Genomic DNA, 12,800 nt, shown 5'->3' with positions numbered 1-12,800 from the left:
GTGACATGATCAGATTTCTGTATTAGAACATTCACTCCTTTCTGTCTTGAAGAGACTACCATATGTCATATTAAGAGGCTAATACAGGCAGCTTCCTTAGAGCGTTGCTTGTGATTGTGAAAACATTGGAAACAAACTAAGTATCTACCAGTAGAAAAATGGATATATAAGCAAGGAGATAAAACCTAATAGGGTTCAATAGTTAAAAATAACCCAACCTTGCTAGCTCTTAGAGGCGTAATTTTGAGTAAGAAAAGGTTAGTATCAGAATGTGTATAGTATGAGAGAGTGTATGTAAATTTAAAATCGCATATGTTTGTATATTGGTTATAAATAACACATATGTAGAAAAGCATAGAAACATGAGTGGCTGCTTCTGAATAGGGAGGGAAAGGCATGGGGAAGGGAAGAAATACAAAGAGGGTTTTATCTATAACGTGTTATATAGAAAAGAAACAATTAAGCCAAAGTGCTAGAACATTCCATTTCCTGCATTAAAAAAAAAATTTTTTTTTTCTTTTAAAGAGAGAAAGGCCCATCTGGTAGTGCTGGAGAGGACAGGAGGGAATGTGCGAGAAGGAACTTGTGCAGCTCCTCCGGGTGGAGCAGAGCAGGACGCAGAGCGTGGGCGGCGTGAAGGGTAAAACAGACGGAAAACGCCCCGCCTGAGGTGCGGTCCTGACCTCTTGTCTCGTGTCCCTGGAGGACTCAGAGCTCAGTCTTGTCCAGTACTGGCCACCGATTGGATCTGGCTTGACTTCTAGATCTCAGCATTGTTCACAGCCCCCGGATGCCAGTACCATTCTTAGACACCTGCTACCCAAGGCATTATATATTCAGAGTAAAGGTGGTGTGTGTGCATACACACGCATGCACACATGTGTGACTGCATGTGCAAAGCCAAAGAACAGAGTGAACGCAAGTCTTCGAGAAGGGAGTTTGCATGTGATGCCATGAGTGGAGCATGCTAATGGAAAGAAACGTTCTTACACACTGTACTCACAGGAGTACAAATGAGTCTTTTCAGAGGGAAGCCATGCCCGCTCTTCTCCTATGGCTCTCAGTCCCCTCTCCTGCAGGATAAACATGTATTCCTCGACGTGTGTTTATGTGACTGGACTGGAGCCACTCCCGGGAAGAACACCAACACCTTCGTGTCTGCATGTTCCTGGCTGAGCTCATGCTTACTTTCACCCCAGCTTGGATTCTGTGGGCCTCCAGCCAAGGAAAGCTGGGACTTTTCTGCAATTCTATACAAACTTCACAATGTGTGTGTGTCCTAGGAGAAACACATCTGTCCAATGCGCATAGCCCTACGCAAGCAAACCTATCGTGCCCTTTAAGAAGAAAGGTGTGGCCCTAACCGGTTTCGCTCAGTGGATAGAGCATCAGCCTGTGCACTGAAGGGTCCCAGGTTAGATTCCCATCAAGGGCATGTACCTTGGTTGCAGGCACATCCCCAGTAGGGGGTGTGCAGGAGGCAGCTGATCGATGATTCTCTCTCATCAATGTTTCTAGCTCTCTATCCCTCTCTCTTCCTCTCTGTAAAAAATCAATAAAAATTTTTTTTTTTTTTAAAGAAAAGAATAAAGGTGTGGCCAGGCCAGTATGGCTCAGCGGTTAAGCATTAACACAGAAACCCAGGTTTCAGGCTCCTGAGCAGGGGGTGTGTAGGAGGTACCCAATGTGATGTTTCTCTCTCTTTCTAAAAATCAATAAAATATATATATTTAAAAAATCAAGGTGTGCATAGCTACTTATTAATAACATGTAAATTATTCTTCTCTGGGAGCCACATGGTCTTTGACATAGAGAGCCAGGAGAAAAAAAGACACTCTCTCTTACACACACACAAACCCCCACACACGCCCCCCACACACCTCCCACTATAATTACAATTACCGAGCTGGCCTCCAGATGAGGGGTTGGCAGCCTTGGCATGCAGACGCCTGGAAGACACCCAAGGCAATTAGTGGTGTCCCTTCCCCGCCCCCACATACTTTCAGGGCCTTTGCACTTGCCGTTCCACCTCCTGGCAAGTGCATCCCCCCAGGCCTGAGTGGCTCTCTCCCTCCCGCCAGGCAGGTCTCCGCTTACACGCCACCTCCTCAGAGGGCCCGGCCTGGCTCTCCGTCTGCTCACCAGCTTTATCCCGCTTTACACAGCTTTGCACTCCTGGGCACGGGGCTCGGCCTTTCTGGATCTGTCCGGCGCCCGTCTCCCTGCTGGCACACACCAGGAGCGGCACGAGGCTCCATAACCACAACCACACTCCTGGAGCCTCGGGCGGAGCCTGGCACGCAGCTGGCACTCAGTCAGGATCAGTGGAATGACGGCTGCTTACCCTCCCCTTCCTCCCCATGTCCATCCTCGCCTTCCTCCTCCTTCCTCTCCTGCCCCCATCTTGCCTGCCTCCGCCGTAAGCAGGAAAATGAGGGTTGTTGCCGGCCCGCTCTCCTCCATCTCCCATTCCTGCTCTCCCACCTGCAGCTGCCCTCTGCACAGCACCCCGGTGCAGGCAGCCCAGATGACGGTGGGGAAATGGGGGATTTCGGGGGAGTGAGGCTGTAAGGAAGGCAGGCTTCCGTCTCCAAAGCAGCCCGTTATTCGAGGCACCTTTCAGCACCCACGACCCAGCTCCCCGTCTTCCCCATGGGAGCTGATGCCACCGTGATGGGACTCAGCCCCTCCCTCCTTTTCACTCTGTGCTTCCTCTCCTCAGCCCTGACGGACAGTATCCAACTCTACCCCCAACCCGCGTCCTCTCCTTCCCGGATTCCGCTGCTTCCTTGTGTGATAAGTTGGATAGAGAGTGCCCACTGTGTGCCAGGCCCCCCATGCTGGTGTGGGATCCCCTTGCTCCTTCTCTTCTCTGCCTCTTCCCTCACCCCCTCGGAGCTCCAGCACTCCCGTGGCAAACGATCAGATAGTCCACACCTGGTGCCCCTCCTTTCCCACGTCTCTCCCAGCGTGAGGGCGGGAGCTGTGTCTTATCCTCAGAGACCCAGGAGAAGCTGATCCAGGCCAGCAGCTTCCTTTCACGGAGGTCAGATCTCCTCCCACCCCCCACCTCCACCTTCATCCATACACCCCATTCCATTCCATCCACCTGGTCCCAGAGAGAAGAGACCCTAGGTGGGCTGAACAACAGCTGTGCAACCACAGTGCCTGGGAGGCGCCTGCCGGAGCCTGGGGATTGGTGGGCAGGGACAGACCCACAGACCCTAGTCCCTGCTTCCAGCGGAGCCCCGTGTCTGAGAGGTGCCAGGCTCGCAGACCCCATGTAGGTAGAGTATAACTTTCCATAAATAACCCCTCGCCTGACCTACAGTTTGGCCTGGGAGGTTTTCCCCCTCGTGGTAACGGGATGGTAGCCGGGCTGATGCCTCCTGGGCCTCCAGGTCCCAGGAAGCAGAGCTGGGTGTCCCTGGTGGGAGGCACTCCTGTCCCCCGCATGGCCGGGCGCGCACGGAGGACTCAGTGCACATTGAGAAATGCTGGATGGAGTCTTGTTCCCCATAAGCAGCCACACGTCTTCAGCCCCCGGGCCTCTGCTTGGGCGGTGTCTTCGCCTAGAACACATGTGTCAAACACACGGCCCGCGGGCCAAATCCGTCCCGCCAGGCCTTGCAATGTGGCCCGCACTGCGCTGTCATCACTGCACTCTGCTGCGTTTCCATCACAATGACAGTTTATGACTGTTGAGTAAACCATTCGGCCCGCGATTTAGGCTGGATTTTAGATTTTGGCCCCTTCTCTGATTGAGTTCGACACCCCTAGCCTAGAATGTTTGTGCTCCCTTCTCCACCTGCTGAGCCTCTAAGCAGCTCCCACCTCCGTGAACCTTTCCCTAAACTTGATCCCTTGTCCCCACCACTCCTGCCTTTGGTGCCATAACACTCTGTACGGAACAGTGCGACCGGATCATGGGCCCACGTGGCCAGCAGGCACTGAGCAGCTTGAATGAATGAATGTCTGGGCAGGGAATTGACCCTTTGATGCCTCCGTTTCCTCAGATTCAAACACAAACATGGCTCCAGAGCCCGTGTTTCGGCCACCGGACCACACTGCCTCTGGGAGCTGGATAACGCGTCCATTTCCTACCTGCTCTCGTGTCCCGGGCTCTGGGGCGCCCGCACAAAGCACGGGTTCCCCGAAGGGTCTCCCTGAGGCCTCCCGGGGCCTGGGGCAGAAACACACGATGCCGCCTGCATGGACTTGTTGATGATGATCCTGGACTCGGGAGAGTTCATGGGGAGTTAAAGCGGTAAGCCACTACTGCTGAGACAGGTTTGGCTCAATGGATCGAGCGTCGGCTTGAGGACTGAAAGGTCCCGGGTTCGATTCCCGTCAAGGGCATGTACCTTGGTTGCGGGCATATCCCCAGTAGGGGGTGTGCAAGAGGCAGCTGGTCGATGACTCTCTCTCTCATTGATGTTTCTAGCTCTCTATCTCTCTCCCTTCATCTCTGTACAAAATCAATAAAAAAATATATTAATAAATAAATAAATAAAGTGGTAAGTCACCAGGGCGGACCTCAGCTTACTTTGGGGGGTAAGGTGGGCTCTTAGGGTGGGGTTCCCCCCAGATGGGCTGGACTTGATTTAAAGCTTTGCAATTGCTTGACCCTCCTTATGGCAACTAAAGAGAACTTCCTGACAGATGAGGCAGGTGGTCCATGAATGAAGGTCAAACGAAAGACATAGAATCAGGGGCTCGGACAAAAGGGGTCTGGACATGAGAGGAGGATCAGTGGGGATGGAAACCTCTCGGGGAGGTTCAGGGAAGAGCTGACAAGGAACACGGACCCCCTAGAAAAAGCAGGAGCTGTTGGGGGTGCGGGCAGGTGGCGCGCTGAGGAGGTAGGGATCATCCACCGGGCCTGGGGCACGTGGGGTCCTGAAGGAAGCTTGGGGGCGTGGGGGATGGGACTCGAGCCGGCAAAGCCTTACAGGCCAGACCGAGACGCCTGCACTGGATCCTGGGAAGGAGCAGCTGATAAGGGATTCTGAGCGAGGCTGTGGCAGGTTGAGAACAGTGTTTTGTGTTTATTTGTTTGTTTGTTTGTTTGTTTTAAGTATATTTTATTTAGTTTTTACAGAGAGGAAGGGAGAGGGATAGAGAATTAGAAACATCGATGAGAGAGAAGCATCCATCCGTTGCCTCTTGCACACCCCCTACTGGGGATGGATGTGCCCCCAACCAAGGTACATGCCCTTGACCGGAATCGAACCTGGGACCCTTCAGTGCTCAGGCCGACACTCTATCCACTGAGCCAAACTGGTTTTGGCGAGAACAGTTTTTGAAACAATGGGAAGGGGCAGACTGCTGGAGGGAGGCGAGGCTGAGGTTATGACAATGGCCGAGTGAAGGAATGAGGTCTAGGTTTGGAAAGGAAGGGCCGAACATGACTTTTCAAAGCAAGGGAATTGCCACACGGCCACGCTGGCGCAGCCAAAGGTGTGTCACCACGCCAGGAGAAGGATGTTAACTTTGACAGCAATGACTGTGTGTGGTTGACAAAACTGAGACCACATCCTCTCGGTAACGACTCATTGTCTTTATTAACAATGCCTCTGGCCTCCGAAAGAACAGACCGGTGGTATTTCATAAAGCAATATTAACATTGTCCTTCTCTACAAGAAAAACGTTTGCATAAATAACTTAAGTGAGAAAATAAATACGTAACTTAACTCTTTTTTTAAAACCACAACTTTCATTCCTGTGGACAAACCCCACATGAAAGATTGCAACAACAAAAAAAAAAACAAAAAAAATGACCAGCCCTGCAGGCTTTCACATGGCATGTGCTTCTGTTTAAAAAAATAATAATAATAAAATAACAATTACAAACTACACAGAAAGGAAGAGGTGTCTGAAGACGATTTTCAAAAAGGCTTTTGGATGGCAGCAATTGGCTTAGTGATTCATCAGCTTATGTACAGCTCTTGTCATCCCCCTCCCCCCAATAATATTATTTTAATGTAAGCTATGCCATCCCACGAAACAGCAGTAAAAAGCAATGTTCTCTAGACAAAAACGTGTCCGTGAGTGGTCGGCAGGAGGAGGTGACTCGGGAGGGATGTGGTGGCCTTTGAAAGGGTGTGGGTCATCCTTTGGGCCTGTGAGCCCAGTGTCCTGGGACCTTGAGCTTCTTTCTTTACAGAAGGCGACTTTAAAGCACGGCCATGGGGGGGGGGGGGTGCTACTCTTTGGGAAACAGGAGGGTGATTTCTGTCCCTCCCCTCACCCTGGGGACCTACTCCTCCACTCCACCAGTTGATGGCGCTTCTGCACCCTTTGCGATGGAGGGGCAGGAGTTTGGCAGCCAGAAACGGACCCTTCTCCCACCCCACCCCCACCACCCCACCCCCCGCTAGGTTTTCATCTTTGGGTGTCAGATCGGAAAATTACAACTGGGAGTTCTGGACACGACCAACCAGACAGTGATTCCATCCAGCCTCTCTCTTCCTGCTCCGTGGAAAGCCACCCAAGTCCCTGGAATCCGGTGGCAGTAGATTCCTTGAGATCCTCATCCCATCCCCACCTGCATTTCACAAATAGGAGGTCAAGGTTCAGAAAAGGAAGAATGTAGCCCGCGGTCACCCAGAAAGTGGGCGGCAGAACCAGGACCAGAAGCCCTCTCTGAGAACCCAAGTCCTGTGCTCTTGGCACAGCTTGGCACTGTAGAATGGCCAGAGTTGGGGGGGGGGGGGGTGTCTTACTGACCTTTCATAACCAGTCCCCAGACTTTTCCCACGCCCCAGCGCTCCCTAAACCCCAGGGCTTCCTCTTCTGCCTGCTCGGAAGTGGGAACTGCCAAGGGAGGTGGCCCTGGCGGGCGGGGCTGCATGGCTCAGTGTCTGTGACTCTCAGCTCCCTCGCCCGCCCGGAGGGACCCCCTCGGCGGGTGGGGAGGGTGGGGCTTTGCAGGCAGCCGGGACCCACAGGGCCTAGAAACAGGTCTGAGCCCCTGCCCGGGGTCGCAGGCATTTACAATGAAATACAGACACTCGGACCGCGCGCAGAGGGCAGGGGCGCCCGCCGGGGAGGCGCGGCCGGCGGCGGGCCCTAATAGGCGTTCTCCAGCTCCGCCTGGTTGGCCTTGGCGCCCCGGGCGCGGGGCCGCAGCTTCCGGCCCTTCTGCGGCCGCGCGGCCTCGGGCCCGAAGTCCTTGAGCTCCGACCGGTTGTGCGAGCGGGAGAGGCGCTTGCACTTGCACGAGGCCACCAGGCGCACCTTGCGCGCGCGCGGCGCGGCGCCCCCGGGGCACAGCAGCTGCACCCGCTGCGCGCGGAGGCGGTCGGGGATGCAGCGGAGGTCCGGCCCGTCTGGGCGCCACCACTTGCCGCGGCCGATGGCGTTGGGCAGCAGGCGCGCCGGGCCGCACTGGCCGGAGCACACGAGCTCGGTGACCGGCTTGGCGCTGCGGCACGGCCCGTCGGTCACGTAGCGGGTGACGTGCAGCTCGCGGCAGCTGTACTCGGACGCGTCTGCGGGGAGAAGCGCGCGTGAGGGCGGAGCCCGGCCCCACCACCACCCCTCCGGGTCCGGCCAGCTCCCTCCCCGCCGCCTCGCCTCCCCCAAACCCGCCTCTCCCCGGGCGCTTTTGCCCCTGGACTTCTGTTACGGAAGGGCCCAGCTGGTGGAAAGATTGCCCCTAAAACTTTGGAGTTCTTCCTTCCTTCCTTCCTTCCTTCCTTCCTTCCTTCCTTCCTTCCTTCCTTCCTTCCTTCCTTCCTTCCTTTTTTTCCTTCTTTCCTTCCTTCCTGCCTTCCTGCCTTCCTTCCTTCCTTTCTACCTTCCTTCCTTCCTTCCTTCCTTCTTTTCTTCCTTCCTTCCTTTCTTTTTTTCCTGCGGTTCAAATCCCGGGTCCATCACTGTGTGACCTTGGGGGAATGACTTAACCTCCCAGTGCTTGCTGTCTGTAAAAGGGATTGTCCTGAGGATTCGGTGAGTGAATCCACTACATACACAGTGTTCAGCGCAGGGGCCACCACCGAGCACACAGTGAGAGCTGGCAGTGCTGGCTGTGACGTTATTATTGCTCTCCGAGCTGGACCTCTTTGCTCTGCTGAAGTCACACCGATGCCACAGGGCCCCTGACCTCCGCAAGGCTGATACTGGCCGCACAATGTGCATGCCTCTGGCGTCCCCCGAATTCCTTTTCTAGACGCCGGGGAGGGGCGGGGAGGTGCTGGAGAGAGGAGTGGGGGGTTAATTGAAGGTGATAAATCAGGGCAGCTGCTGTGGAGGGGAGGGATGGAAGGGAGAGAGGGGAGGGGACCTCATTAGACTTGAAAGGAGCCAAAGGCGGCATGTCCAGCCCCTTCTCTGCACGGAGAGCACTGGAGCCTGGAGAGGGAAGGCACTCTCCCGGAAGGCGGAGCTGGGTCTGACTCCACGTCCCTGGGGCCCAGCGCCGCTGGGCTCCCACGTGGGTGGCAGCTGGGAGGGAGGGGAGGAGGGGGGGAGTGGGGGTGCTTTTTGCTATAGTTACTCCCCTACCGGAGAGGGACCCAGCTCCGGCTGAAAACCTACAGGTTCAGCTGCCACCAGCATGTAAGTGCCTGTTGGGTACCAGGTACTCTGCTGGGCACATCTCTCGTGTGTGCCATTTGGATGGCCACCTGGCAGTGGACCAGGCTTGCTTTCCGGTGGGGGGAGACTGTTCTCTGAGGCCTGGCTCGGTCCCAATAAGTCACCTGGAGGATGCCTCCTGTTGTGGGCTTACATGGGTGGGAGCTTTTTTCAATAGCTGGTCCTCCTGTGAGCACCTGCCCACCCCAAGGGGCTCATGGGACCGTTCCCACGTGACACAGAGGGATGGGAATAGTCCTCAGACCACAACCAGAGACGGAGCTGTGGGTTCGGCCTTCCTCCGGGGGCTGGCCTTCTGGCTTCGGGATTGGCTTGGCTTCCTCTCCTGCTCCCGGCTGCGGCTGCGGGGTGGTGAGTGTGGGTGGCTTATTTGCCCAGGGAAGAGGCTTGGGGCTGTCCAAGAATACCGCCCGAGGCCAGGCACTTCCTCTGCAGGGGGTGACTGTGTTTGGAACCCGTGGCTCCCGTGGGGGCTGGTGGCCTCTCCTGGGAGCCCAGGGCAGTGGACACCTCCTCCTGGGTCCCTGCGGCCCCACGGGCCTGAGGCTGGGAGGGACAGGAGGCGGGAGCCTGGGAAGGGCTCCTCTCCCAGCTGGGCCCTGGCCTGAGGGCAGGGAGGCCCTCCCTCGGAAGGCTCCGCCCGCCCCTGCCCCCAGCCATTCCTGCCAGCTGCAGAGCCAGCTGTGCACTGCGCCCCACCCCCCCAGACTCCTCTGTGCAGACCTGGCCAGGAGCCCAGGTGTGCCCTCCACTGGGGCCGGGGCCATGACTTTTTGCCAGGGTCAGGCTCCCTCCCCAGGAACGGGCAAGGCCGGATCTCAGGTGGGGGCACAGGACGGATGCTGGGCTCAGCAGGCACCTGTGTCTGCTCCCTGCACGGAACAGGCTGCTGCCACCCCCCTCAGCAGCCACCCTCCTCAGAGGCTAACGCGGTGCCTGCACTCCCATCCGAGGGCCAGCTCACGGGGCAGACCCTGCGCAGGGGGAGCTGATGAGGCGTCTCTCTGTCATCCCTCCCCACCACTTTGGGGGCATTTGCTCTGGTTTTTTGATCCCTAAGGTCCCACCCATCACCCCCCACTGGAACTGTCTTGGAATGGGATCAAACTGGGTCCGAATCTCAGTCCTAATCACGACCAGACTGCTTAGCCTCCTGAACCTCTACTTCTTCCCCTTCCAGCCGGGCGTTCACCTCGTGGGGCTCCCACGTGGACCGTCCTGGGGGGTAGCACATGCACAGCCCCACGCAGAGCATCCGGCCTCCACCGAGCGCTTATGGCTGTGAGGTCCCTGGCCTTGTCCTGCCCCCAGGGATGCTGGCAGCTGTGCTGACTCCTGGATCTCAGGAAGGGGTTCCCTGACACCTTCTCCTTTCCCAGCCTGCCCACCTCCATCCTGCCCAGGCTCTCTGCCAGCCGGCTGCCAGCCTCCAGTCCGTGCACTCCATTCCAGGGCTCCATTGGCATGCCATCTTCCCTGCCTCGAGGCAAGACTGTCCTTCCACCCAGTGCCAGCAGCACCTGAGGGTCTACCCCAGCCTTCAGAGTGCTCTCTCCCCCCCACCCCCATACCTTTGGTCTCAAAGGGGTGGTGGGGAGGCCTCCCTCCGTTCTCTGCCCGGTTCATGGTCTTGTTGTTCTCCAGCTCCGGCGGGGGCTCCGGGTACTCGCCCAGCTCCGGGATGATCTCCGTGGCATCGTTCTTGAAGGCCTGCCACCCCTGGGCCTCCACCGCACGGCAGGCCGCGTGCACCAGCAGGCAGACGAGACCCAGGGCGAGAGAGAGCTGCATGGTGCCAGCTGGAGGAGGGCACCTGGCCTTCCAGTAGCACAGGCTCCGGTCCCCAGCCCAGGCACGTTTGCCTTTTTAAAGCCCCCTCTGCCTGGTGCCAGCCAATGACAGGCCGGGGCAGGGCTGGCCCCATGCTTCCCTCAGCCCAGGGGGAGGGAACAGGGTGTGCTCAGAGCAAGCCCTCTCCAAAGACTTCTCCTCGAGTGCAGCAAACTCCCAAATTGCCGCTGGTGCTCCCGGTGACCCCGGGGCGGGGGTGGGGGCGGGGGTGGGAGGGTGGCTCGAGCCTGCTCTCCAGCACCTCCTCTGCGCAGGCGGCTGTGGTTTCCAGATATCAAAATGAGCCCGGCCCTTAATCTCCACTTCCCTGGGCCCCTCGGGCTTCCTCAAAACAAGCTTTACACCAGCTTAACCAAGCAGGACGCTGCCATTCTGAGCCCCCCGCCACGGGGCTGAGCCCCGAGAATCCCAGGTTCATTTGTAACCCCAGCAAATGGCCCTTCGGCGTCCATTTGGCCCCCACAGACCCAGGCGGAGGCAGAAGGGAGCTTTTAAAGAAATCTCGCTGGTGTCCATCCCACGAGGCTCAGCATCGATGCAGCTGGCCAAGAAAGCCCCTCTTGGCGTCTTTGGGAAGGCGGGGGAGGACACCGAGGGCCGCCCTTGTGGCCAGGGGCTGGGATTCTGGCGGCCAGGCAGGCTCGCAGGCGCTGGCAATGGAGCTCAGAGAGGAAGCCCCAGCTCACGCTCCGCAGAGGTCCTGCTCGCAGGGACAGGCGCTTTTTGGCCAGCACACTCGCGGTGGCTTGCAGGCTGGTGTCCCAAAGGCAGTCATTTATTTCCCCAGCCAGGCTGCGGGCAGGCATGGTGAGCACGGAGCCCCTTAGCCAAAGCCAAGGCCGGCGTTTTGAGGGCTGACACTTTTTTTCCTCCCTCGTCTCCCAGCCCATTCCATGTTTCAAAACCAGCTTTGCGTCCTCTCTGGGGAATCTTCCTGGTGCCCGCCGACCATGGGGGGCGCGTTCCAGGAAGCCCTCCCGGGTCCAGCCAGCCCTGGAGAAACCCAGAGGGATCGCTCCCTGCAGCCCCCCGCCCCCCGGGGCAGAATGAGGGGCCTGGGAGGGGCAGAGGCGGGAGGAGTTCACACCTGAGGTGCAGGAAGAGAAAGGAGATGGATTGAGAAGGCAGCCGCTCCCGGCCCCGGAGGAGGCTGGGAAGAGAGCCGTGGCTCAGGCTCCCTCGGTATGTCCACGGGGCCATGAATCAGCACGCCCCACCTGCAGCGCATCTGCACGGCCTCCACCACCTGCCCCGACTTGTGAGCCTGTGGTGTGTCCATCTGTGGCCATCGGTCCCTCCTCCTCTCCATCATCCATCACTCAGCACATGAAGGCAGCTGCCCTGACAGTTTTACAAGCCAGACAGAAGCCCCTGCAGGAAGGGCCCTCTCTGATACCTGCTTCCTCCGTCTTTCCTCCGGGGCAGGCGAAAACAGCTGTGGCCATTGTTGGGGGTGATCTATCTCTCCCAGCAGAGCCTGTGTGTGTTGTGAGAAGCTGGTCCTTCGTGCCCCCTCCCCTGTCTGTGACCCTCCAGCCTCTTTTCCCCTGGCTCTGGAATGTGCACCGTTAACCCTGTGGTGGCCGGACAACGGCCTTCCTTGTCCTGGACTTTGGAGAGGGCTGTCCTGCTGCCCAGAGACCCCGAGCTGCCGGGATTGATGCTGGAGCCCCACCTGCTGTTGGAAGCTGCAGGCCCATCGCGTGAACTGGAGACACAGGGACCATCCTTGGGACACTTCTGCCACCTGCTGGTGGTGGAAGGAGAAGCCAGCTACCGGAGGATGGCGAAGGTCAGGATTTTATTTCATTATTTTTTACTTGATCTTAGCCAAAAGGCAGAGAAGCGATTTTTTATTTCATTTTTTAAAATTTTTATTTATTTATTTTTTTAACATGTAAGTTTTTTTTATTTTTTTGCCAGTTTTAGTTAGATATATTTATACTAGTTATTAAGCCGTTGCTTTTTTTTTTTTTTAAATATATTTTATTGGTTTTCCACAGAGAGGAATGAAAGGGATAGAGAGCTAGAAACGTCGATGAGAGAGAAACATGCCTACCGGGGATGTGCCCGCAACCAAGGTACATGCCCTTGACCGGAATGGAACCTGGGACCTTTCAGTCCGCAGACCAACGCTCTATCCATTTTGAGCCAATCCGGTTTCGGCGCGATTTTATTTCATTATTTTATTTGAAACTAATGTTGAGAGAGAGAGAGAGAGAGAGAGAGAGAGAGAGAGAGATTGAGGAAGCCAGTGGACTTGAATCTCTAAATTATCTCCAAATGTTTGATGAATTCTCTGCCAGTGGAGTGCCATGCTTTCCACAGATTGGTTCCAAGAGAAACCC

The 12,800-nt window shown here is 56.7% G+C and overlaps 1 protein-coding gene across 1 annotated transcript; it reads right to left on the bottom strand.

Moving 5' to 3' along the window:
* Positions 1–6,965: 6,965 nt before the first annotated feature.
* Positions 6,966–10,495, bottom strand: SOST (sclerostin). Its single transcript, XM_036451266.2, has 2 exons — positions 10,173–10,495; positions 6,966–7,493 (listed from the first exon to the last, which is right to left on the bottom strand). Exons 1-2 carry the CDS (start codon positions 10,390–10,392, stop codon positions 7,072–7,074), a joined length of 642 nt encoding a protein of 213 aa, XP_036307159.1. The 5' UTR covers positions 10,393–10,495; the 3' UTR covers positions 6,966–7,071.
* Positions 10,496–12,800: the final 2,305 nt, after the last annotated feature.

The sequence above is a fragment of the Pipistrellus kuhlii genome, unplaced genomic scaffold, assembly GCF_014108245.1.
Source record: "Pipistrellus kuhlii isolate mPipKuh1 unplaced genomic scaffold, mPipKuh1.p scaffold_m20_p_22, whole genome shotgun sequence".
Taxonomy (NCBI): domain Eukaryota; kingdom Metazoa; phylum Chordata; class Mammalia; order Chiroptera; family Vespertilionidae; genus Pipistrellus; species Pipistrellus kuhlii.
This window is presented reverse-complemented; position numbering and strand designations above follow the sequence as displayed.